The sequence below is a fragment of the Rhamphochromis longiceps genome, linkage group LG6, assembly GCF_057381845.1.
Source record: "Rhamphochromis longiceps isolate RC_006_pf linkage group LG6, R_longiceps_female_GT1.1, whole genome shotgun sequence".
Lineage (NCBI taxonomy): Eukaryota > Metazoa > Chordata > Actinopteri > Cichliformes > Cichlidae > Rhamphochromis > Rhamphochromis longiceps.
In genome coordinates, this window is record NC_140562.1 from 44,966,984 (window position 1) to 44,991,231 (window position 24,248).

A 24,248-nucleotide genomic window follows, 5' to 3' on the forward strand; every position below is an offset into this window, starting at 1 on the left:
GGGGGAGCACTCAGTCTGCATACGTATTCAACAGGCCCCGTCTCATCTGAGCGACAGCACTGTAGATCTGGCCTCTTACATCAGCCTTTTGTCCTCCACGGAAACTGATGCCATCAGAGATCGAGGACTGGAAATCTGCTATAGTGTAATACTCTGCTTCCACAGCAGGGGGCTCTGGTGGCTTGGGTAACTGGAAGCCCTGTACAGCAAAGAGAGAGAGAAGTGAGCCGCTCACGTTGAGCCATCCTGTATCTGACACACATAAAACATAAGATGTGATTTATGACTGCATGCAATCATGATATATAAATATGAGGGTAAATGTAAGGTGTGCACGTGCGATACCGGGACAATCGCAGACATGCTGAAAATGTGTAAATGTGCCTCAATGGTTGCTATGCAACTCCTGCAGTAGTCTGAGAGCCAATTAGATTTTTTCTCTTTTTATATTATTTATTGGTATTTATCCTTGCACTGAAAGATTTTGCAGCTGTCTTCTTAAACACAAGAAGAGTCTCGACTGTGATCACGTGTACTTCAGCAGAAGCATGGCAACATCAGTGAGCACGCAGGAAAGGCGCTCTGGGTTTGTCAGTAAGCAGAAGCCAAACTGGAGTCTTACCAAGTTGGCGTCTCTTCTGGGGGGAGGTTTTTGCCGCAGATTAGGAGACCCTGATTAAAAATAATAAGATTTTATTAAGAATAATTCAGAAAAACGACCAAAGTAAAAGGTTGACACTCGCTGTAACAAACAAACACCAAACATTTAGTTCTAAGATGAATTATGTCACACTGGAAAGGACAACATATTTAAAGACAAGCAAAAGTAAGATTTGAAAGACTAATTTTGTCCTGGCTTTGGACGCCATGTGTGGAGCATCGGCTTGTTAAAAAATGGGCTCGTCCCAAAGGATGGATGGGTGGAGCCGAGCGATGTCTTAGTAACCACAAACTGACCACAGGTTCTTAGTTTGTGAGTGAAACCGAGGCCGAAACACACACCGAGCATGTTATCACATCAAAGGTTAGTGTGACAGAGCGCGGTTAGATGCAGCAGCCGTGTAGCTTACCTACGGCGCCGAATCCTGCACAAATGGAAAGGGGCACGTCTTAATGTTGCATTCAAGCTTTAGGCTGAACTTTAACCTTTACACACAACACGTTCTCTCACCGATTTCCACTCTGTGCGGTGCCACTCTTGCAACAGCCGGGGAGCCCGGCTCGCCTCTCGCTTTATTCTCATTCAGGGCGGCGCTCGCCGCTATTCCGAGACACGGGCTGTTGGTGTCCCGGCCCGCGCTCAGCCTGCGGCCTGTCGCGGCGTTGATTTCGGAGGGCATCGGCAGGCTGATCTCGCTCTTGGAGAAGTGGCGTTCCGGCGTGGTTCCGCCCTCTCCGTCTGTCTGGATGTCCTTCTCGCTAACAGACTTCTTTTGCAGCAGGTTGCTGATCTCCATGATGTTTCCAATGATCTCCACGGGGCCCGTCAGCGTCTTCTTCCGTGGGGAGAAATCCTCTTTAATCTTCTTCAAGTAGGAGGCCGGGGCCCAGCCCTCTTTCCCTAAATACCTGCAGCCCAAACACATAAAGACAGAACGTTTAATATGACATCGAGTTTATGTTCCCTTCATTATTATGATTGAACTCAGGATCAGGTAAAGCTGCCCTTTCCATACAGCACAGAGCAGGAAGTAGACTGTGCCAGGAGTGACCTGCTGTCCCACTGCAAAATCTCAGGTTTCACTCTTATTAGTTTCCCCTGACCCTCCCTGATCCTGGTTCTCTTCCTGCTAAAAGGGAGTTCTTTCTTCCTGCTATTGCCAGGTTCTTGCTCACAGGTGGAGGGAGCGCTCTCTTTATTTAATATTGCAATTTTCCAACATAAAGCACTTTGAGCCTGCATTCGGGAGTGAATTCCACAGCATGTCTTTATCCTGTCTTCCTTCTCTCACCCCAACCAATCACAGCAGATGGCCCCGCCCCTCCCTGAGCCTGGTTCTGCCGGAGGTTTCTTCCTGTTAAAAGGGAGTTCTTCCTTCCCACTGTCGCCAAAGTGCTGCTCATATGATTGTTGGGTTCTTCTCTGTATGTATTATTGTAGGGTCTACCTTACAATATAAAGCAGCTTGAGGTGACTGCTGTTGTGATTTGGCGCTGTGTAAATAAAACTGAAATTAATTGAATTCATTTAGACTTTAGATCATGATGTTATTTTTTAACACTGATTGAATCTCTCGCTGAAGCCATTTTTTAAAACTCCAGCTGACATCCAGGTCTTCCCTCTCCATCACTGCTCTGCTCCCAACAATGAGCCAGCATTCAGTACACCTTGGTACATACATGTGTGTGTGTGTGCTACTGTTTCCTACTGCAGCTGTGTAGTAACAGTAGTGTAATGAGCTCAGCATGGGAGCTTCATTTAGCGCATTTTAATACACTCAGAAAAAAACGTGTGATTTGAGTAATGACTGAATGTATCGCAGCAGAGCTTTAATGCACTCGAGTACCATCCTAACTTAGTGCATGATGCCACTATGAGCTATACGTACAGTTAATAAATAACTGAAAAATTCCACAATTTCGAGTGTTTAAAAATGCACGAAATCACACCGAGTCAGATCCTGTGTGTTGCAATAAAGGCACAATTTTAATTCTGGTGATGTGAGTAGCCAAAGGCAAGTAAACAGAATGCATAATAGATGCAAAGAGATGCTGCTTCCCCACATTTAAGCAGACATTGTTATGCTAAACGAGTAATTTCAGAGTGCTTAGTGAAACAATAAGTAATGCTCCAAATGAAACTCCGAGTCATTTCCCCGGCACAGAAGAGACGCGACTGTTCCCTGTTTTCCGTTTCACGACTCCCAACTGCGACCACAAGGAGTCCCCGTAACTAAAAAAGCTTCATGCATGGACTTTGCTGTTTAAAGAAGGGCCCACTGAGAGCAGCGTGACTCAGACATGCATCTGCAGGATTATTTTCTGTTGGACACGGTGCTCAGAAATGACTCTGTGTGCACTGCAGGGAGTGCCAAAGAGCGAACAAGCTGTTAGGAAAGCAGTCAGTGTACATGACAAGTGCACACACGGCAGCTCGCGTACGCGCCTCAAACAGGAGCTCTGGATCCATGTTTGTGTACGCGTTGGTATGTGAGGCTCCACAAGGCGTCATGTGATAGTAATCAGCTGTGCAGCGGAGCGCCCGGGGACTCGAGGAACTGAACAACTGTGAGGAAATACACACCGGCTGAGTAAACGACACACACGTGCAAACACGCAGGCGGCCCTGACGCCACCATATGTTAACGCTTTCTTCTCGGCGCCATTATGCAAATGAGAGCTCCAGGAAATTGCTGCTCTGATCGCCGAGACAACGACGAGCAACAGCCTCGCGGTGAAATGTGTGGGTTCGGCGTGCACCGTTTACCCACCTGATGTACCACCAGCCCTCCAGGTTCTTTTGGATGACCTCCACGGTGACCCCTTTCTCAAAGCTCACCTCGTCTTTTCCTTGGCTGGTGTACGGCTGGATCGTCACATATTTCTCCTCTGCGGGGGTAAAGGAGAGAGGAAACAAGATCATTGAAAAGTCTCACACTGCTGTAGATTACACCATCTCAGAGGGAGAAAACGGTCAGTGTGACCCACTTTAGACGCCATTTGCACACCAACAGAAACACGAACCTCTCGTCTTTGACCTGCACATAAATAGCAAACGGCGCCCTCTACAGGCGGAACCTTTAGGCCTCGCTCAGGCTACATGAACCCAGATTCAGAATCATTACCACGCAGCTCTCAAAGAGAGAAGATGCAGAAGCAGCAGCTGGTGCTGATGGTGGTCACGAGGCTGCTGCACGTCTGATGCATGAATACAAATGGCAGCTGTTGTAACGCAGATCACGGTTTCCTAATAATTACAGAATTACAGTATTTTACTACAATTAAAACCTGTTTCACCCAGCATGAGCGCTCCCTTTAAAGCTCACGTCTTTGGTCCACTAATGTGCAGCAGAGTGGAATTACTGACCCAGAACCTGCACTCAAAAACACACTGGGTGTGGAGGTGAGCACTTGTTATTCTCTGTCCATCTGCAAGAGTCAGATCTGAGGCATCTGATAAATGTTGTTATGGTCGTCTCGAGCCGAGCGTGTGCATCAGTTTGTTGTCTCTAATTCTTTCATCTGGAAGAAAAGATGAAAGATTCAATTAATCTCATCTGTGTTTGTTTTTTCGTGAGCTGTACACGTGCGTCCGTCTCCGAATTCACGCGTTGCTGGCGTCACAGAGCCGCGAGCCGAGTGGGCGGGACTGTAAATCAGTGCTGCAAACAACAGCGCGGTGATAAACCTCAGGGACGCCCCACCCCTGCCGTCAGCAGCTGATCCACCACCACCGACAGGTCGAGACACCCTGACCTGGCTTTGTGTCAGGATGAATCAACGTGAGGAGATGTGCTGTAATTGAATTTGAGTCAAGGTCTCCAGTGAAGCTGTGTCAGCAGGGTGTGAGAGCGACTGTTCTCCCATTAGCAAATTGTATCCTGAGAGAACATAAATCTCCTGTGATCAGTCTTTGTTTTTGTCCTTTGCTAAATCAAACTACATCTGAAGCGTCTGCATGGAGCTCTAGCTCAGGAACGCATTAGCAGCCGGGGACGGGGGGGTGGGGGCTCCATTCGGTGGAATAACCCAAGTTTTCCACACTTTTCTCTGCTTCACTCAGCTTTCTGCAGCTCCTGGTAGCAGACCCAAACCATCTGGTTGCCAGGCAGCATAAAGCGCCTAGGACGTTGGGCCGCAGTCGAGAGCGGCGGTGGACGAAAAAGCCACGAGAGCTGAAGTCTGACATGACTACAGTGAGCACTGCTCCAGCTTTAATGCTGAGACTGTTTCTGATGGTGGAAAAAAGGCGACCGGTCCAGGAGTCTTTAGCCTGTTTGCAGCCAGGAGCACTCGCTGCCGTGAAACTCGTCTGTGACCTCACGTCATCGGGACGACTTTTTCAGCCAGTAAACCTCAGCAGGCTCGTTCTCTGCCTCCGTTACTAAATATGTTGCAGGACAGATCAAAAACATCTTTGTAGCGGATCGATGTTGATTCAATTCTCATATTTTTGGGCCGTATGCTGGGAACAGGTCGTGTGCCTCTCATATAAAACCTGCTGTTCCCATCGCTCTGATGTTTTTGTGGTTACTCCAGTTCATGTAGGGTGACAGACGGGGTTTACGGGTCAGGTCGCCCCGTCATGTCAAATTAGCAATGCTAATGCCCTGTAAACACCTGAAAGCTTGGGATTCACTGATAACACAGATCTTCACAGTCGCTGACAAACACCACAAAAGCTGCTTCCATCAGGGCCCTTGATTAACAGCTGAACGGAGGCTACGTCCACACTAATGCGCCTGATGGTGGTTGGGAAAGCCCGCCCCTGAAGGTAAACGCAGCGTTTCACAGCAGTAGAGCTCCAACATGCCCTGCTCGCACACTATCCTCCACAGTTCAAGCAACAACTTTCTAACCAGCGTCGCACCAGCAGCCTCACTGTGTGTCTGGGACTTTCACATTTTACTTTCACCACCCAGAAACGTTTTAATGGAGGCACGGTGTGTACCAACATCACAAAATTGGAACGACACCACCGAGCAATAAAAGCTAAAAAGCTAAGGTGTCTTAAACAGCAGGAATTAGAGAGCAGCTTGGTTCTCTGGTGGCGACAGCTAGTCGAGTGACTCATCCACGCTGCAGAGGTCTGTGTGATTAAAAGCAGGCTACAGATTGGGCCGCTGCCCCACTTTCACACTTTCCATTGGATCGTTGGGTCGTTCTGGGAGACGCAGCTGTAGTCAGGCGACATTCCCGCGGACATGGCCGACCCGTATGGTCACATTCCATGAACGAAGCGGTAAACCTTTAATATTTCTACATTAGCCACTACGGCTGGTGACAAAGAGGTCCCCACTCTGAATTCATAACCAGCTGAGTGGGAGATGTGAATGAGTAATGCCCCCCTGCTTCTCAACCACATTTCAGATAAGATAAAACTTTATTAATCCCTCAGGTGGGTTCCTCTGTTTCCAAGAGCACAGCAAGTTACAGAACGTGAGCAGAATATTATATATACACATATATATAAATACAGAGACATGTGTAAATAAAATATACGAAAGGGATAAATAGAATAAATAGGAACAAGAATACAAGGGAACTGCACGTTTCAAGTATTGAAGTCTATTGCACTGTTGGATATTAACAAAAAGTATTGCACAGTGAAGTGAAGAGGCACTACAGCTTAGTTGTTCCCCCCTCCTCTGTCCTCCTGTCTCCCCTCCCTCTCCCCTCCAGAGAGGAGTTATGGCCGTGTGCAGAGGATGCCCAGCATTGTTCATAATGTCCAGCAGTTTCTTTAATGTCCTTTTCTCTGCCACTGTCACCAGAGTGTCCAGCTTCATGCCGACCACAGAGCTAGCCCTCCTGATCAGTTTCTCCAGCCTGGATGAGTCCTTCTTTGCTGTGCTGCTCCCCCAGCACACCACAGCATAGAAAAGTACTCCAGCAACCACCGACTGGTAAAACATCCTCAGCAGCTTCCTGCAGATGTTAAGAGACCTCAGCCTCCTGAGGAAGTACAGTCGGCTTTGGGCTTTTTTATACAGGTGCTCTGTGTTGCATGACCAGTCCAGGTTGTTGTCCAGGTTGTTGTCCAGGTTGTTGTCCACCCACAGCCCGAGGTACCACCTCCACCTTTCTCTAACGTGGCCGTGACGTACAACTCCATCTCCATCATACTGCTCTCATTTACAGCCCGCTTTAGGTCAACTTCAACACTTCCATCAGGAGCCCACTCTGTAGATCAGCCGGGTCGGATTAACCATTAATCAGTGCTCTGCTGCCTGCTGGTCCAGGACTGAGTGGACGCAGCGCTTCAGTCGGGGAATGTAAAGAGAAACAAAGATGGTTCTTAGAGGTTTTCCCTTGTTTTCTGGGCTCGGGACGAGCTTCCGTAAACACGGCACAGCTACAAGGCGACAAACCGACAGTCTGGATTAGAAAGCGCCGGCTCGCTCCTCAGCAAAGAGACGCTTGTTTGTTTCTCTCACGTTTCAGCATTTACGCAAAAATGACTCGACAAAACCACAAGTATCCAAAAATTCAAACTGAAATGTGAAAGTCATAAACAGCCTTTCAAAGCTAATGAAGCAACAACACTGTTACGCAACCATTTACATGACGGGGCTCGGCGGCCGTCGAGGTCGCGGCGCTCGTGCTGCGGGTGCCGAGCGCTTCATTATCTAAATCTGTTTAATGCGGTCCAATTATTTTGCTTCTCAGCGAGAGCCGGGGAGCGTTCCACGTCTGAGGGAGCAAGATTTGAGATTTTACTGTCAGAGCTGACTCATGGCCACCCAATATGCTGCAGATACTGGGCCACTTGTTGTTTTTGTGTTAGTTGTTCACCGATGCAGATTACGTGAAAGGAGAGCTGCAGCTACAGCTGTGTGATTAAAAACACTGTATTAGTGTATCGAGCAGCAGACCGAGCCTGACAAAAGGACTCGTGTTAGAACAGCCTGAGCTTCTAACTCACAGGGATTACAAACACCGAGCGCCCTACTTGACTTAATCGTTCACTTTGGCCACGTTTAACACAAACATCCACATCCAGGAAATAAAGAAGAACACAACAGCTCCCACTTAATGCTGCTGAGACAGGACCACACATCAAAGAGTCATTTTATCTTAAACAGTCTCCAAATTATTAACCTCTAACATCTCATTTACCCTGAACTGTTGCACAGATCTTTGTGGCCACACAGAAATGGTAAATGGCCTGTATTTGTATAGCTTTACTAGTCCCTAAGGACCCCAAAGCGCTTTACACTACATTCAGTCATCCACACATTCACACACTGGTGATGGCAGCTACATTGTAGCCACAGCCACCCTGGGGCGCACTGACAGAGGCGAGGCTGCCGGACACTGGCGCCACCGGGCCCTCTGACCACCACCAGGCAACGGGTGAAGTGTCTTGCCCAAGGACACAACGACCGAGACTGTCCAAGCTGGGGCTCAAACCGGCAACCTTCCGATTACAAGGCGAACTCCCAACTCTTGAGCCACAATCGCCCCTACAGAGACACACAGGGACACACAGGGACACACAGGGTCACACAGAGACACACAGGGACACACAGGGTCACACAGGGTCACACAGGGACACACAGAGACACACAGGGAGACACAGGGTCACACAGGGACACACAGGGTCACACAGGGTCACACAGGGACACACAGGGTCACACAGGGTCACACAGGGAGACACAGGGTCACACAGGGTCACACAGAGTCACACAGGGACACACAGGGTCACACAGAGACACACAGGGAGACACAGGGTCACACAGGGACACACAGGGTCACACAGAGACACACAGGGAGACACAGGGACACACAGAGACACACAGGGACACACAGAGACACACAGGGACACACAGGGTCACACAGAGACACACAGGGACACACAGGGTCACACAGGGACACACAGGGAGACACAGGGTCACACAGGGTCACACAGGGACACACAGGGTCACACAGAGACACACAGGGAGACACAGGGACACACAGGGACACACAGGGTCACACAGGGACACACAGGGAGACACAGAGACACACAGAGACACACAGGGACACACAGGGAGACACAGAGACACACAGGGACACACAGGGTCACACAGGGACACACACAGGGTCACACAGGGTCACACAGAGACACACAGGGAGACACAGGGACACACAGGGACACACAGGGTCACACAGAGACACACAGGGACACACAGAGACACACAGGGACACACAGGGTCACACAGAGACACACAGGGAGACACAGGGACACACAGGGTCACACAGAGACACACAGGGACACACAGGGTCACACAGGGTCACACAGAGACACACAGAGACACACAGGGACACACAGGGTCACACAGAGACACACAGGGAGACACAGGGACACACAGGGACACACAGGGACACACACAGGGTCACACAGGGTCACACAGAGACACACAGGGACACACAGGGACACACAGAGACACACAGGGACACACAGGGAGACACAGAGACACACAGGGAGACACAGGGACACACAGAGACACACAGGGTCACACAGGGACACACAGGGAGACACAGGGACACACAGAGACACACAGGGAGACACAGGGACACACAGAGACACACAGGGTCACACAGGGACACACAGGGTCACACAGAGACACACAGGGACACACAGAGACACACAGGGTCACACAGGGACACACAGGGACACACAGGGTCACACAGGGACACACAAGATCAGATGGGGTCACCAGAGAAACATGCATCTGATGACAAAAACTGCAAAATGTAAAAGTCCTGTGTGTGTGTCTCTGTTTGTGTGTGTCTTTCTGTGTGTGTGTGTCTCTGTGTGTGTGTCTGTCTGTGCGTGTGTGTGTGTCTCTGTGTGTCTGTCTCTGTGTGTGTTTGTGTGTTTTCATGTTCACCTCTGCTCTGCTGGCGGTTAACTATACCGCCGAGGGTCCAGCGGCGGTCCAGCCTCTTCAGGTGGGCTTTGCGTCTCTTAGTAACTGATGAGGGGGAGGGGGGGCGGAGCAGCAACCAAAAGACAAAACAGACGAGTTAGTGTAAGAAGCACGTTTTAGCAAAATGAGCTGTTAGTCGTCATGAACACGTTCAAACTGCTTCTCTTACAGGAAGTGTGTCTGTGAGTTTTAAAGACTGGGTGAGAAACGAAGCGGGACGAGTCATTTCAGCCATCAAATCCTCTGCAGTACCACGGAAACGAAATGAGGGGAGCAGGTGGACTGCTTGGTGCAAACTGACTGTGTTGGACTTAAGAGGACAGTAATTGTATTTTGCCTGGAACAGCAGACCATGGCATGGCTGGAGGAACCAGCGTGTAAGCTACAAACCCCACCACACTGATTATCAGGGACCAGTGTGACCAGCACGCTACATGCTGTTTGTTAGCACCAGCTGATAATTTAGCACTCTTCCAAATGTGGACACGTCCGCCTTAACAAATCAGCAAAGCCGGGAACACAGCGGTGTCGCGTTCAGGCTCCGATGTCATCGTCAGAGCTAATAAGCTCCTGCTTGCTGTTCCAACAAACACAATGCAGCTTATTTTAGGAGCATCCCAGAAGCTCTGCTCCACATCGCTTAAAATAGCACCGGCTCGATTTCCTGCAGGATCCATACCAAGCTACACGGCGCAGCTATCAGAGGCTCAAATCTGAAACAAGTTCACTGAAGTGCTTCTGACGTCCAGTGTGACCTGCGGCGGTGCAGATGCACACCACGTTTAATCCTGCTAACACTGACGCTTCAAAAGCCGATAAGGACGTCACCGTGGTTACGTTCATGGTTATTATGCCGTCTGCGGTTATCGCACACACGAGAACACCAATCACAGACACAGCTCCAGGATCTCCGAGGGCCTCGACACATTATGCGGCTGCCGTGTGTCGAACTCTTAACCTCGAAGCTTGTACGACGAAGCAGCGATCAAACATCGTGAGCCGGTTTCCTGTTCTGCTGCCTCCTGAGGGAAAAATATTAATGACGGGAAGGATGGAGGGAAACAGCAGTTGTCCTCCGTCTTTCTTTTGCCTGCAGTAATTTCATTTCTTCTCCGTCTTCTGTCCTCGCTCATCTCTCCATCGCTCCTCTGACTCTGCTCCTTGTCACTCGCTGTCCCTTTTGATTCCTCTCCGGCGCTCCTTCCATCCCACCGAGCGCCATCCCGCTCCCGTTGACCTCTTAATTGATATATTGGCTTAAAGGAAGGGACACAGGGAAATGTTATTTGGAGGTAATTTCAGCAGGGCTGGGCGTGCCTGTCGGTTCCTCCCTAGCGAGCTGAGCTGTCAGTGGAATTAGGTTACCGACCACGCGGAGATAATGAGACGTAAGAGACGATGGGAAGCAGGAAGGGAGAGATCAGGAATGAGAAGTGACAATGTGTGCAAACACAAAGACACCAGGCCTAACGGGAAAATGGGACTGACGGAGGATGAGGGGGAAGAGAGTGCATGTGCAGCTGTGAGCTTTGTGCAGTTAATGTCAGCCTCAGATGCCAGCTGATGCCAACTCTGGTTTATTTGAGGCTTTTTAACAGAGTATTCTTACGCAACGTTGCTCCTGTAATCCGGTTCCTCTACCTGGTGTTCAGTCACTTACTCTGGAACCACAAAAGGCTTTAAACAACTTTCTACATGCCTGAGATACGTGGCTGTATTGATAGATCTGCTCTGACTGGCATCATATCGAGGCACAAGTAAAGGAAAGAACTGCAGCCTGAAGATTGGGGCTCACAGTGTTGCACCTCTAAAATAATCGAATGAGATTAAAAGACAGAAAAGAAACATAAAATGAGAAATAACGCAAATAAAATTAGTCTGAACTGATTCTGGTTTAAAAATAGAATAAAATTGGGTTTTCAAATGTTGTGGAGGGGAGGTTCCCGGTTTAGGAGCAGTCACAGCAAAGGACCTCGGGACAGCTCGGACAGCGAACTCGTGCAATGCCGGACAAAAGCCAGTTCAAAAAGTGACAGTAACGATGCTAGTATGGAAATATGTGGTCTCGCTTTCGAGTGCTGGTTAGTAACAGTGCTGCAGCGCTTTGGACCTGCTGCAGTCGGCTCACTGATAACAGACTGACACCAGAGTAAAGATGAAACGAAGGCATGGACAGCTCTCTCAAGGAATAGCTTCACTTTTGTGAGCAGCTGGAAATGAAAGAAACGAGCTGTGATGACATCATTGATCTGTTTGTCAAAGTACGCTGTATATGACAGAAAATGTAACACACACACACACACACACACAGGCCTCCTCTAAGGGCTTTTAGAGGCTTACCAACCAACACCTGCTGCTGTCCGACATCCAAGGAAGCCAATCGAGGTGTTTCAGAGGTCACATTAAAACCAAAAGAAATAAAAATGACCAACGATAAAAACAATAATGATGATAATGGTCGAGCTACCGTGAATGTGAGCGGAGCTGTTTCTAGCTGAGGTTCCAGCAGATGAACAGGTGACCAGATCATTCAGATGCTTCGCCCTCTCTTCCTGTTTTTGTTAAAATTCTAGCTCCACTTTTCTCAACTGAAAGTGTCCAGTAGTAAATTTAGCGAGGCCAATGAAAAGAGCGCAGCGGTCAACCTGCACGAAGTCAGAGCACGAGCCTCGTGCGTGCCGTTTCATTCAGTGATGCAACATCCATTCAGTTCAGCTGAATAAATCAGACGTCAGAATCAACGGGCAAAGCTACAAAGATATAATAAGCCTAACGTATTCCCGAGAGCTGGGTGTTGGTGTTCGGGAATCTGCAGCAGATGTCAAACAAGTTCTGAGCACAACTCAAAAACAAACAGAAACACCATTAACAACACATGCATCCAATCAACAGGCAGCAAACACTCCGGCACGTCACAATGTAACAAAACAACACTAAATCTTTGTTACGGGCGCTGCCACCTCCTCAAAAGGAGCAGCGAGTAACAGCAACTGAGCTGTTTGTGTTTGTTTGCCCACTGAAGCATGGAGCCCAGCATGTGTCGCAACAGAGACGGAAAAGTGTTTGCAGGAGGATCCAGCGGGATTCTACATCCCATAAACTGCTACATGCATCTGCAAATAAACTGCACGCATGCGTCTGTGCGTTTGCACGCTCCAGATCTCAGGGGGGGGGGGGGGATGACACAGTGAGGAAATGCTCCGTCCCAGCAGGCAGACTAAACATTCAGGAGGAAAGGGTCGCAACAAAACGAGAGCCGTGGCGTCCCGGGGGAGCTGGAAGGAATTTTCTGTGGTGCCAAAATATTGCAACCCCGTTGGCTGCAGTCTGGTACCATTTCACCGTGCTGCTGCCGCCACTGTGGTCTCCAAGGTTCCCAATGTGTGACTGGAAATGTGTTTGTGTGTTCAGCACTAACTTGTGGATGATGTGATGAGAATGAACACAGAAGGAAACTAGAAAGGATGGGCTGCCCCCTGCACACGCAGACTGACGTTTATGTCTTTAAGTTTTATGAATGTAACAACGCCGTGTTTGTGTCAGCACTAACCTTCGACAGTCCTGGATGTTCCCAGATCCAAATCGTCTCTGGTTCCATTTTGCGAGTCGAGGTATGTGGCCGGGACCCAGCCCTGCTCCTCCGCTGTGCTGACGAACCACCAACCTGAGGAGAACACATTAGTGCTGTCAGTTAGGCCTGACGGATGTCGGTGAGCACACCAGCTCGGGGGCAATTTGCACCAAAAAAGAGACGTTACTGGATACAGCCCACGTAGGGGTGGGAGAACAGCACGTCTAATAGGCTGCTCCTGTCTGTGTGAGTGTCAAAGGGACATCTAAAGGGAGCTCGTGGCAGCTCAGAGTTTCACCTTCCTGGAAAGTGGTGTTCATTACTAAACCAGACACTGAAAGACACAGAAGTGCTGGGAGTGCTGGGAGTGCTGGGGCGAGGAGGAACTCATCACCGGTGGTTTAAAACAGCACTCGGTGATGCTGCTGAAGATCAACCTGCTAGGACGTGTTGGGCTTTTAAAGACACTGCTACCCTTCACTGACTCACAGTCAAACATGCTGTGCTGCTGTTGTTTTGCAGTCGCCTGTAGTCCATGTTTGGTCCATGCTGGTTCCTCCAACTGATGATTCAACCACACTGTACAGCACAGTCAGAGTTCCTGGGTTATGAGCTAGGACACCGCGGTGTGCACCTCCCGAGTTCCCCTTTGTTCCTGCAGCTGCTGTTTAGCTTCTCTTTCACCTCCAGGTTTGGTTTGAAAAGCAGGATTTCCAACAGTAAACAGGAGTTTAAACCCGGTGACCATCCCCCAGAGGAGGCTTTAACCCTGTGAGGTAAACTTGGATCACAGGTTCACTGTGTGATAGAAAAGTCAAGCTTCGTATGAGATGAGCTGTTACTTTCGTGTTGAGCACCGGTGCCAGAGGAACTTTACTTTCTTCGTGGCTTGTTAGCGTCTACGATGCCGCTCGAGCTGACTGCCACGAGCTAGCTTGTAGCCTTCGCTCCGTTTTGGTGTTTACAAACAAACGCTGGACAGGATTTCACTGGGAAAGTTTTTGGGGGTTTTCCAATTTATATTTGGAAGACTTTGTGAAATATTTCAGGTGAAACAAAAAGCTGCTTTTGGTCCTGATAAATCAGGAGTTACTGGATTCAGCGTTTGTGAACTGGGAACATTGGTGCCAAATTTTGTGCCAATCAGGCCTTTGTGGGCGTGTACATATGTGGTAAACAACAAAAGCCAACACAATTCATCACCAATGCCTCCGTGAAGTTCACCACATTTACCCAACTTCACTTAAAGCCACAGCAGAAACGTCACAAACTTACAGACCCTGGTTGGTCCATCTGCACAGGAGGACAGCCTCCTCCAAGAACGAGGTCAGAAACTTGATTATCTACGTTTAACTCGCTTTCCTTCTGAGGCTTGAAAGGCTTCCACTCACAAATGGCCTAAATCATGGCGTAACATCACCCGTGGCGTTCCCCTCTTCACCCACACCCTGTGGCTGCACAGCAGAGATCACGTCTTGATTGCTACTGGCAAAGGAGAAGTTTGTGGTCACATCTACGTTACGCTGCTACAGCGCTCGCTGAGCTGACTTGACACAATTGCAGAAACACATGACACATTGGGTGGCGACCAAAACCAAAAGAACCCAATCCATTTACATAGATCACAGTCTGACAGCTAGCATGCGTCTGTAAGCAAAGGCTGTCGTCAGGCTGTAGTGACGACATCGACAGCACCAAAGCCCCGTTAGCCATAAAAAGCGAGGAGACGTGGCTTCGTTAGTGTGCTGCATGGCTGCAACCCAACGTGTGACACATTCTTCCAGCCTATACAGGGATGATATGACGGCAAGAGTGAGGTCATACGTGACAGCATTTCACTCCTTACTGTGGAAAGTACAACAATAGTGTGGATGTCCTGGGTCTGTCTGGTCTAATGTGAGTGTGCGCATGCAGTGGAAGTGATAATGTAAAAGCAGTGGTTAGCAGTGGTTATAAAGGAGCTAATAGCAACAAACTGTTTTTCTTTTCCCAAACGAGTCCAGCAATTAAGTCATCGCTGCTCCGCTGTATTTACAGCCATATGGCTCAGCTCTCTAATGCGGTTGGAGAAGCCTGGGTGAATCAATTCATCACGCCCTTTTTTTATTACCCGGCACGACACCAATCACAATAATACGTGTTATGAATGATGCGGAAAATATGAACGCAACATAGAGCTGTATCATAGGGAAAGTAGCAGTAATGGCAATGAGAGGTAGGTGGTAGAAGTGTGTTCGCAGCAACAGAGAGTGAGCATTGGTTTCAACTTCACAGCTCTGATAGGAAGTAATAGTCACAGCTAGAATTCAAATCATTTCAACGATTAAACTGAGCCTACAGTCACATCATTTGGACTAATGGAAAAACACGTCGCCACTGCCGGGAAAATCCGCTCTTAGTTGTAGAGTTATGACAAAAATAATGCATTTTCCTCTACTTCAGGCTAAATGGGATTAAGTCATGATAAAGATACAGTCTTCTGGAAATTACTGGGTTACCTTATGTTATATTTTAGCAGTAAAATAAATTAATATTAGACCACATTATACTCACAGCTTTTCTTTTATACAGACAACAGGAAGCACGGTGACAGAATCAATACCCAGTGCAGCACTTTGAATTTAAATGATCGTCTCACGTAACAGAGCAGACATGATGCTGTTTAAGTCAGAACAGCATGAATGGATGGAGGAGCAGCAGAAGCTAATGGGGGTTGCAAAGCGACTTGCAGGAAATGAGTCCAGGTTAAAGGTCAACCTGCTCGATTTTGATAAATATACACCAGCGGTGCCCAACCCCCGGGCCACGGACCTGTACCGGGCCGCGAGAGTTGAGGCTCGGGTGTGAAGTTTATGGTAGCTCCAGTGTAGCTCATCCAGCCGGAGCTTCCTCGCAGTCACACTGGCTGTTTGTTGATGCTCTGACTCCTGCAAACACACAGCAGTGCAGTGTGACTTTGGGAGAGGTCGGAGTTGACAGGGCTTGATATGAGGAGCAATCGCTTTCATATGTAATCCTATTAAATAAATCTGATACCATATATGGTCAGTGTTGCAAAACCTTGGGATGATTAAGATTTAAAATTTGAATTTAAATATGACTTTCTTTGTTTGATGTATTCAAACAAAGAAAGTCCATTTTAGTGTCATGTTGTGCGTTTTATTTTCTCTTTCGCTGCAGTGTGAAAGGTCCACCTAGCAGAAAGAATAGCTTGGGCCATATGAAACGCATTAGGCCTTTCATAGGCTGATTCATTGCGACTTTTAAAAAGCTGAAGAAGAATTGGAGCCACCTGTACCTGCTGGAAAAACAGAATCATAAATCTCCCACGCCAGCAGAAGAGACCGAGGTGACTGTTTGCCATCAACGGTGGCATGTGTGAGCGCCCCAGCTGACGCATATCACATCCTACCTCCAGTAACTGAAGCCAACAGAAGCAGGAGTTTGAACAGAGACAGAAAAAGCAGGCGGCTGAACACTAAAACTAATCAAACACCTGCCAGATAAGACGCAAGAGCTTTGCAACATGAACATCTCTGACGATGGAAGGCTCGACTGATGCCAGAACCACGAGGACTGCAGGAGCCAAATGTGGGGAATTAAAAGCATGAAAAGTTTCCTCCAGACCGCTAAATAATAAAAACTGGCCCAGTGAAGAAAGCCAGACGCCACCACTCTTTAGCAGCACCGCTGATCAAAGCTGATGTTAGAACGTTTATTCGAGGTTTTAAAGAGAAAACAAAGAAAAATGAAAACTACAGCGTAGATATGAACAGGCTGGGAGAGTTCTGGGGTTCTTCAGCCCGTCTCACACATGCACATCAATACAAAACATCTCAAAGGGCAGAAACACATGCAGCAGGCCCGGCCTCCATCGTGTGCACACATGCTATCATAAGGCAAGCTTTTGACAGGGTCCAGTTCGCTAATAAATCCAGCTCAGGAGAAAGTGGGCACAGTAAAAACAGATAAATGAGGACCAGAAACACTGCTGCCCGCCCACACACACACACACACACACACACACACACACACACACACACACACACCCTCTGCAATCACAAAGTGCTGAACAGCCTGCAGACAGAGCACGGGAAACAACACAGAGACACAGATGTGACTATAAGACACCAAATGAGAGAGACTGGGACAAAAACAGACAGTTGGTATCGCGGTAAACCTGAGCGCGTGAGAGCCGCCTGTGGACAGATTAGTTTTCACTGAAAATCTGTCTCGTAGGAGGAGATCTGGACCAGAGATCAGCAGCCAGACGGAGAAACTGTTCTCAGAGTCAGTTAAAGCAAACTAGAACTTGTCCCAGCATATGTGTGGACTAAACTGTCCACGTCTGTGTGTGGAGGGCCGAAACACTCGAGAAGGGCTAAATGCTCGTGCTGGCATCGCCTGGATCCTCCAAGCATCCCACCCTCTGTGACACCTAAAGAGTAAAGTACTGGCAGCTACTTTAGAATGGAAATACTTCAAAGTAGGGCTAAAGTGGATTCAGGTGAGGATGCACACTGTGGAAAATTATCTCCTGAAAGTCGTTCCTGATGCTGCACAGAGCTGTACAAAGAAAGCTTTCAGGAAAAGTCGAGTTAAATATTCAGAGAGGTCAGCGGTGCAGGATGCAGAGTCTAAGTGGTCAGAACACGATTTCTTCCAGTTTGGAGACAAAGTCATGGATGTTCATGCCAACGCACAAGACCAGCCACTGAAAATGATCCCCAGACATCTACTTGTGGAAGCGATAATGCAAAATTTGTTCGTCTTCTCTAGCATTAATCCAACGTTTATTGTGACACGTGCTTTCTGCTTGTCCGTCACTGCGTGAAGGATGCAGGTGGTGACATTTTAACTTGAATTTAACCTTGGAGAAGAGGATGAAGCCACGGCTGCAACAGTGAGCTATGAGTGCTGTGAGTTCAGAATAAACACGGCTGAGGTCGGCATGTCGGACTCTTCGGGATGCTTCAGTCGAACTCTGTGTGACAGTCTGACCCTCCGACTCGATGACTAATCATGTCCTGGTTGTGCTCCTGACCTGACGCGCTGCCTTTGGGCTCGGACACGGCACAGGTTCTTTCATTAAAGACTTTCATGAACAGGGATGATCTTCAGCAGAAATGTGGGTCAGGTTTACCCACGAACACTGAGCGAGTGTGAAGTCCAGAGTTAAACTGCTGAAATGCACGAGCAAGCGCTCAGAGCAGGAAACCCAGGCCTAGCAGGTGGTTATTATTCTTTCTATGCGTCAGAACTTTTGTTTGCACCTTCAATAAATAGATTCATTTCTCGTTTCTGGAGAGACACGGAGCTGTCGCCCTCTTCTTAAATCTGCCTACTGTACAGGGATTCAGGGATTGTGTCACCAATGAGCAGAGCAATCCCAGAGCTCCCCGAGTCCTCTCGACAGCTGTAGCGTGTGCCGTCTCTTTACCCGAACAGTAAAATAGAACCCGTGCAGCAGCCGCGCTCTCGTTTCTGCGCCCACTTACACGCTCCTGAGCGTCTGTCTGACAAAGTACACCCAACTGTTCTGGGGATTTATGAAGCGTTCAGAAACTAATGACTAATATTCACATAGATAGATTGTGCTGCCACATTTATACACAGACACAGCACAAAGCATAAATATGGAGACAGCAGAGGGGCAGTAATTGGCGTCTCTTACAGCGCTGGGCTCTAATTGGAGCTTCTAACTACACCAAACCTTGGCAGGCAATAATTGCCTTTTTTCCCCACAGAGGGAAAGTGGAGGTCACAGTGAACATAGTGGAACAGTAACCAGGACGAGCCGGCTTATCAGTGACTGAAACAGGCCTGGGGGGGGGGGTGCTTTGGAGGAACAGGAGATACACAAAGTTCTTAAGAGCAAACGCGATAAAAAGAAGACAGAGGTGAGGAACAGAGCCAGAGCGGGAGGAGGAAAGTGAGATTAAAAGGGTGGTATGGGCAAAGACTGACCGAGGGAAGACAAAGGAGGGGAGCAGATGTTTGGCTGGAGCTTCAAAGCTCGAGTGTTTCATGCTAATTCCCCTCCAAAAACAGCACCTCACACTTTCCTCTCACGTTCTCATTTTCTGGACCGCTGAACGCTCATCAGCTTCTACAGGGAGGTCTTTTATTAATGTGATATGCAGGGGTTACCTACGAGATGACTGTCATTTTTGTTCGTTCCCTTCAGCTTCTAATTGGGAACAGATCCCCTGGAGAGCGGCGAGGACTGGAACGCAGTGCTGCTTTTCAGCATTGAACTACTTGCTTATCTTTCTGCAGAGTTAGCAGGAGGAGAGATTCAAAGAATAGGAGAACAACAATTCTCGCTGCCTCAAACCAGCTGCACAATTAGCCACAGTGTTATCTTTACCGTGAACTGCAGCAGCTTCATAAATGAGATTAGCCTGAAGCAGTGCTTTTCTACCAGAGATTTTCATCATCATCATCCAAAAATATCCTTTTGATCCGGTCGACATGCTAAATGTTGGTGACTGAATGTTTCCAACTGAAACCCAGACCGTCCTCAGTTAAACCTGTGTACCTACACAAAGCTGGGATTCCACAGACTGAACTCTGTGAAGCTATAAAAGTCGTTAAAGAGAGAAGAAGAGTGAAGAGAAGAGCAGTGCCAAGAATCATCAGTGTTAATACCTGCTGCTTTATCCAAAAACTCTGAAATGCAGCACGAAACATTTCTGTAACAAGCGTCTGATCAGTATCCTTAAAACTTCCTTTAGTTCAAGCGCCAACAGTGAGCTCAAGCTACACACAGCATTTAGCATTCAGCACATAAAATACATTTGATTTTGGTTTTAGGGTCATTTTTTTGTGGTTTGTTACTGATTGGGATAATAAAGCGTTCTGAAAGTGTAACAGCTCTAATTTGGCTCCTTCATTCGGCCCCTTTATAAACTGCCAAGATGCGACTCAACATCGAACAGCTCAATAGACTTGACCAAAATCACTGCCTGCTGGAAACATGCAGCTACTTCTACCTCTGCTGCTTGGTGGCAAAACTACTGCAGTAAGTACTGCCTGTAAAACTAGAGCTTCTGAAAGCCCAGCCACACAGGCAGAGAGCCCCTTCATCGACAGCTAACTGTTTCTAGTTTTTTATGTATAATTTTAGCTAGCTAATTTAACTGTTTATCCAGCATGTTTAGGCCAAAAATGTCATGTTTGTCCATCCTGCTAGCTAGCAACCCAACTGCTACACATAGGGTTAGGGTTTGGTTAGCTAAAAAACAAAAACATACCTTGTTGAAAGCTATAGCTAGCTTTCAACTGATTAGCCATACTTTTAACAAGCTATAGCTAGCTTTCAACTGGGACCGAAGGCTATAGCTAGCTTTCAACTGATTAGCCATACTTTTAACATGCTATTTTTAATTATCTATGCTTTTGTCTAGCCTGGTTAAGCCACCCTGTCATTATACAACCTGCAGAAGTGTCCCAGCATTCAGTAGGCCAGTGTTTCCTCACTCGCCAGCTTCTTATTTAATTCTGTATGAAAGGTCTTTTTAACCTGAAACGTTTTTCCTTGTTTCACGGAGTTACTTGATTACTCGGCCTACTATTGTCTGTTCCAAGAACAACATTAAGGTTATCATGATAACTTTTGAAAGTCAGCTTACACTGGAGTAAAATCCTTCCAGAAACTTCCCCTCCACCCATCTCACTAATGACTTAGCACAGTACATTTAATAGACTGAAACTTTGCTATGGAAATAACTACAACCTACTTTCCCAATCTACAGGCTTACATCATTCATCCAGCTCTCAAACCTTCACGGGATTAATGTTTCATATTCAAAGCATAGATTTCACATGGTGTGTCACTTTAAAGCACTTCAAAGCTAGTCTCAAAAAGAGTTTATAAAAGGGCACCCAATCCTCTTAGTGACAAATGTCAAGGTTCTGGTCTTTACTGATGAGCAACGGTGGAAGCATTACATCCCAGTTTGAAGCTCATGTTACCTCCTGGAAGTTTTCATAAAACTTGGGGGTCTTGTGACTGAGCCGACTTGTTACAAGTGAAAGGGGATAGCTGGCAGCAGGAACTTCAATAACCATTTTTGGTCAAACATCACGATCAGTGGAGTGAGGCTAAACCTCTGCACTTAGCATGTGTTCACCTCCACCCCCTGAAGGTGGCCAGCTTCAAGTACAGCAGCTCCTCTGAGCTTCCAGTATCCCCAGCCTCTCTGAGCTCGACTCTAAGAAGTGACTGAAGCACTTTAGCGCCTTTTTACTGCCTGAGGGTGAAGCTAGCTAATGCAGCCAAGCTAGGGTGTAGTGAGATGATAGCACACCATCTTCTGGATAAACCACCTTGTTTAATGCTGGCTGTCAGTATTAATGCTCGCCCGCAGCGTGCTGTCCGAAACAGCCTTTTTCTGATCCAGAACATCCTCCGAGTTAGCCTTGGCACATCTTAATGAACAACATAATCTACAACTGAAGGCCTAAAGCAACGGACATGTCAAGCTAGGTTAAATACAGAATGTTTAAGAGGCTTTCATAAAGTTTTTATTTCACAATTTGGCACTTTGGTGATTTTTATGACCCACAGTGGTACATTCAATATTTCCAGCGTAACATTATTGGATATATTTACTGTGTCTTTCCTGTACTTTCAGTGGGGTTATTGATGCAGCTCTGAAAGCTGCGTTTCTTTTATAATTGCTCATAAATCTAAACCACAGTTGTGAGTAAACATACAGTATCCTTATTCAAGGAGCAGAGCCTTCAGGGGCAGGTGGAGCGCCATTCTGGCAACTGCAGGAGAAGAAGAAATTAAATCCATTCAGAGACATTTTTCATCCAGCAGTCCGGTGCAAATTAATAAATTATTGCACAGCCGAAAGTTAAGACTTGCCCCGAGTTAACAGGAGCGTTTAATGTAAATGATCTAATGCTGAGGTTTCACTCAGTGTGTTAGCTCATGGCTCTCTCTTTATGAACCTCACTGAGGACAGGGCTTTGGAAAGGCGTCATGGGCTAGTCTAAGTGCTGCCATTCTTACCAGCTCCCCTGGGCACACGGAAAGGTGTGGTGGGAAAATGGTGCCAAAACTTCTGGCGTTGACTCTCCGTCCAACAGAATTTTAGCAGCTGACAATAATTCAACATAACTAAGATGTGGCATCAGTATTTCCATGTAGACTTCAGCTTTATGACAGAAACTGCTGTAACTTTCTTAAACGGAGGATTAGTATTATCTGGGAACACAGCAGGACGTCATACTCTATGAGGTGCTGAGTCAAGACCAGAGAAAAAGAAGCAAAGCTGTCTAATCTCTTAAAATCAACTGTGACAAAATGTTCTTGAACCCTGGCAGTAAGCAAGGCCAAGATATTTGGGCAAATGGCTTCTCCGGCTGGTGGGGCTTGGGCGGCACACTAACCCAAAGAATCCTGTTTGCAGTTTAGAGTCAAGGTCCTGCTGGTACATCCATTAGTCTCGGATGATGAAACAGGGGGAAGAGGGGTGTTTTTCTCCATATACTCTCTGTCTGCCCACAGAGAGGAAGGCTAGTCGCTGCGATTCAGAATTCACTGTCAAAGATCTCAGAAGGTGACGAATTAATCTTCTGAACACTCTTTATCTTTATTCTGTACAATTTTCACATCATTTCTGAACTTGTTGGCCATTAGACCTTAAAGAAATTAGAAAATGAAAGAAGAATGGGAGGGATTACACGAAGCAACGGTCATGTTTAAGACCCTACGCCAACATGTAGCTGGATTTGGGTAAAAAAAATGTGAATCCATCATTGAAATCAAGTCCATGATCTAGAACAGCCTGATGCAGAAACCTGGTATTTAGAAGACATAAAGTCAGCCCTGAAACCAACAGATCCAAGCATAATTTAACCAGAAACAATTAACCTGTGGAGTCATAAAAAGTCTGCCAAGCAGGCACTCGTTTTGTAGAGGTGCCTGGAGGAAAGCTGTTTGTTGGTCTACCATTACGGACCAGACTGAACTGTGGTCTCCTCAAAATGGACCATAATGACTGCTGTGTTCTCATTAGCCTCCTCCTGTGGTTTTAAATGAAACTCGTTGACTCTTTGTATCTGCTGGACTGACGGAGTCTGCTACAGACGTCCACAGCACCAGTGGACGGATCCTCAGTTCTTTAGCAATGCTTTGAACTGTTGTCACGGGCAACAATAAATGTCCAAACTCCAACTCTGCTGTGAAATGTCTCAGCGTCGTGATGAAATGTAATCAATTCCATGTTGTTTCCCTAGTTTCATATAAAATGCAGATAAACAGACTGCAGGGATGTTTGTCACTAGATCTGGCAAATCTAGGCAATCCTCGACTTCTCTTCTAGCCCCATGACGCAAGATCGACACATCTATGACTTACAAGTTGTGACATTCACAAGGTTTTTACGTCGGTTTACGCTGACGTTGAGGTCAAAGTCACTGAGATTCAAACTCGTTTGAGAATTTTAGTAGATACACTTTGGCATCAGTTTGAAGCTCCTGTGTCTCCTCGTTCTCGAGTTATCACATTGACAAACTTAGGTGCCCACACCACCCATGCTGGGAGACAGCATACCCCGTCAGCCTTTTGGTGGCAGCAGGTGGCTAAAACACTGCCACAGCGAGCATGTCAATATGCTCGCTGAGTAAAAACTACATTTTTGCATTACAAGGTCTTTTTGAGATAAGAAGATACCTGCTTAATCTCCATGGCAAAGTCCAGGAGAGTGGAACAGGATGCCAGAGGCACTTGAGTACACCATGACAGTGACTCTCTGGGACTGCTGTGGCAGGACGAGCTGGTGTTTCGATCATCCTCATCAAATTCCCTGAGATCCCTCCAGGCCACACATGCTTCATCATAACCAACAGGGACCAGGAGAGTGGGCCAGGGACCAGGAGAGTGGGCCAGGGACCAGGAGAGTGGAACAGGGACCAGGAGAGTGGGTCAGGGACCAGGAGAGTGGAACAGGGACCAGGAGAGTGGGTCAGGGACCAGGAGAGTGGGTCAGGGACCAGGAGAGTGGGTCAGGGACCAGGAGAGTGGAACAGGGACCACTTTTTTTGATCAAGCACCAGCTATAACGCAGGTCTGTGACTAATTAAAA

General features: G+C 47.5%; 1 protein-coding gene across 6 annotated transcripts in view; it reads right to left on the reverse strand.

Annotated features, from left to right (window-relative positions):
* The window catches only part of sh3pxd2aa (SH3 and PX domains 2Aa), a 100,031-nt gene that overhangs the window by 9,274 nt on the left and 66,509 nt on the right, over positions 1 to 24,248 (reverse strand). For 4 of the 6 annotated variants that reach the window (XM_085408123.1, XM_085408125.1, XM_085408129.1 and 1 more), the window contains 7 exons: positions 13,126 to 13,239; positions 9,537 to 9,620; positions 3,432 to 3,549; positions 1,172 to 1,569; positions 1,071 to 1,085; positions 623 to 672; positions 80 to 199 (listed from right to left, as the gene is read on the reverse strand). In XM_085408123.1, coding sequence (XP_085264249.1) covers positions 80 to 199; positions 623 to 672; positions 1,071 to 1,085; positions 1,172 to 1,569; positions 3,432 to 3,549; positions 9,537 to 9,620; positions 13,126 to 13,239 — 899 coding nt within the window. The remainder of the gene's footprint in view (positions 1 to 79; positions 200 to 622; positions 673 to 1,070; positions 1,086 to 1,171; positions 1,570 to 3,431; positions 3,550 to 9,536; positions 9,621 to 13,125; positions 13,240 to 24,248) is intronic. The other 2 variants (XM_085408124.1, XM_085408126.1) reach the window with 1 other exon arrangement.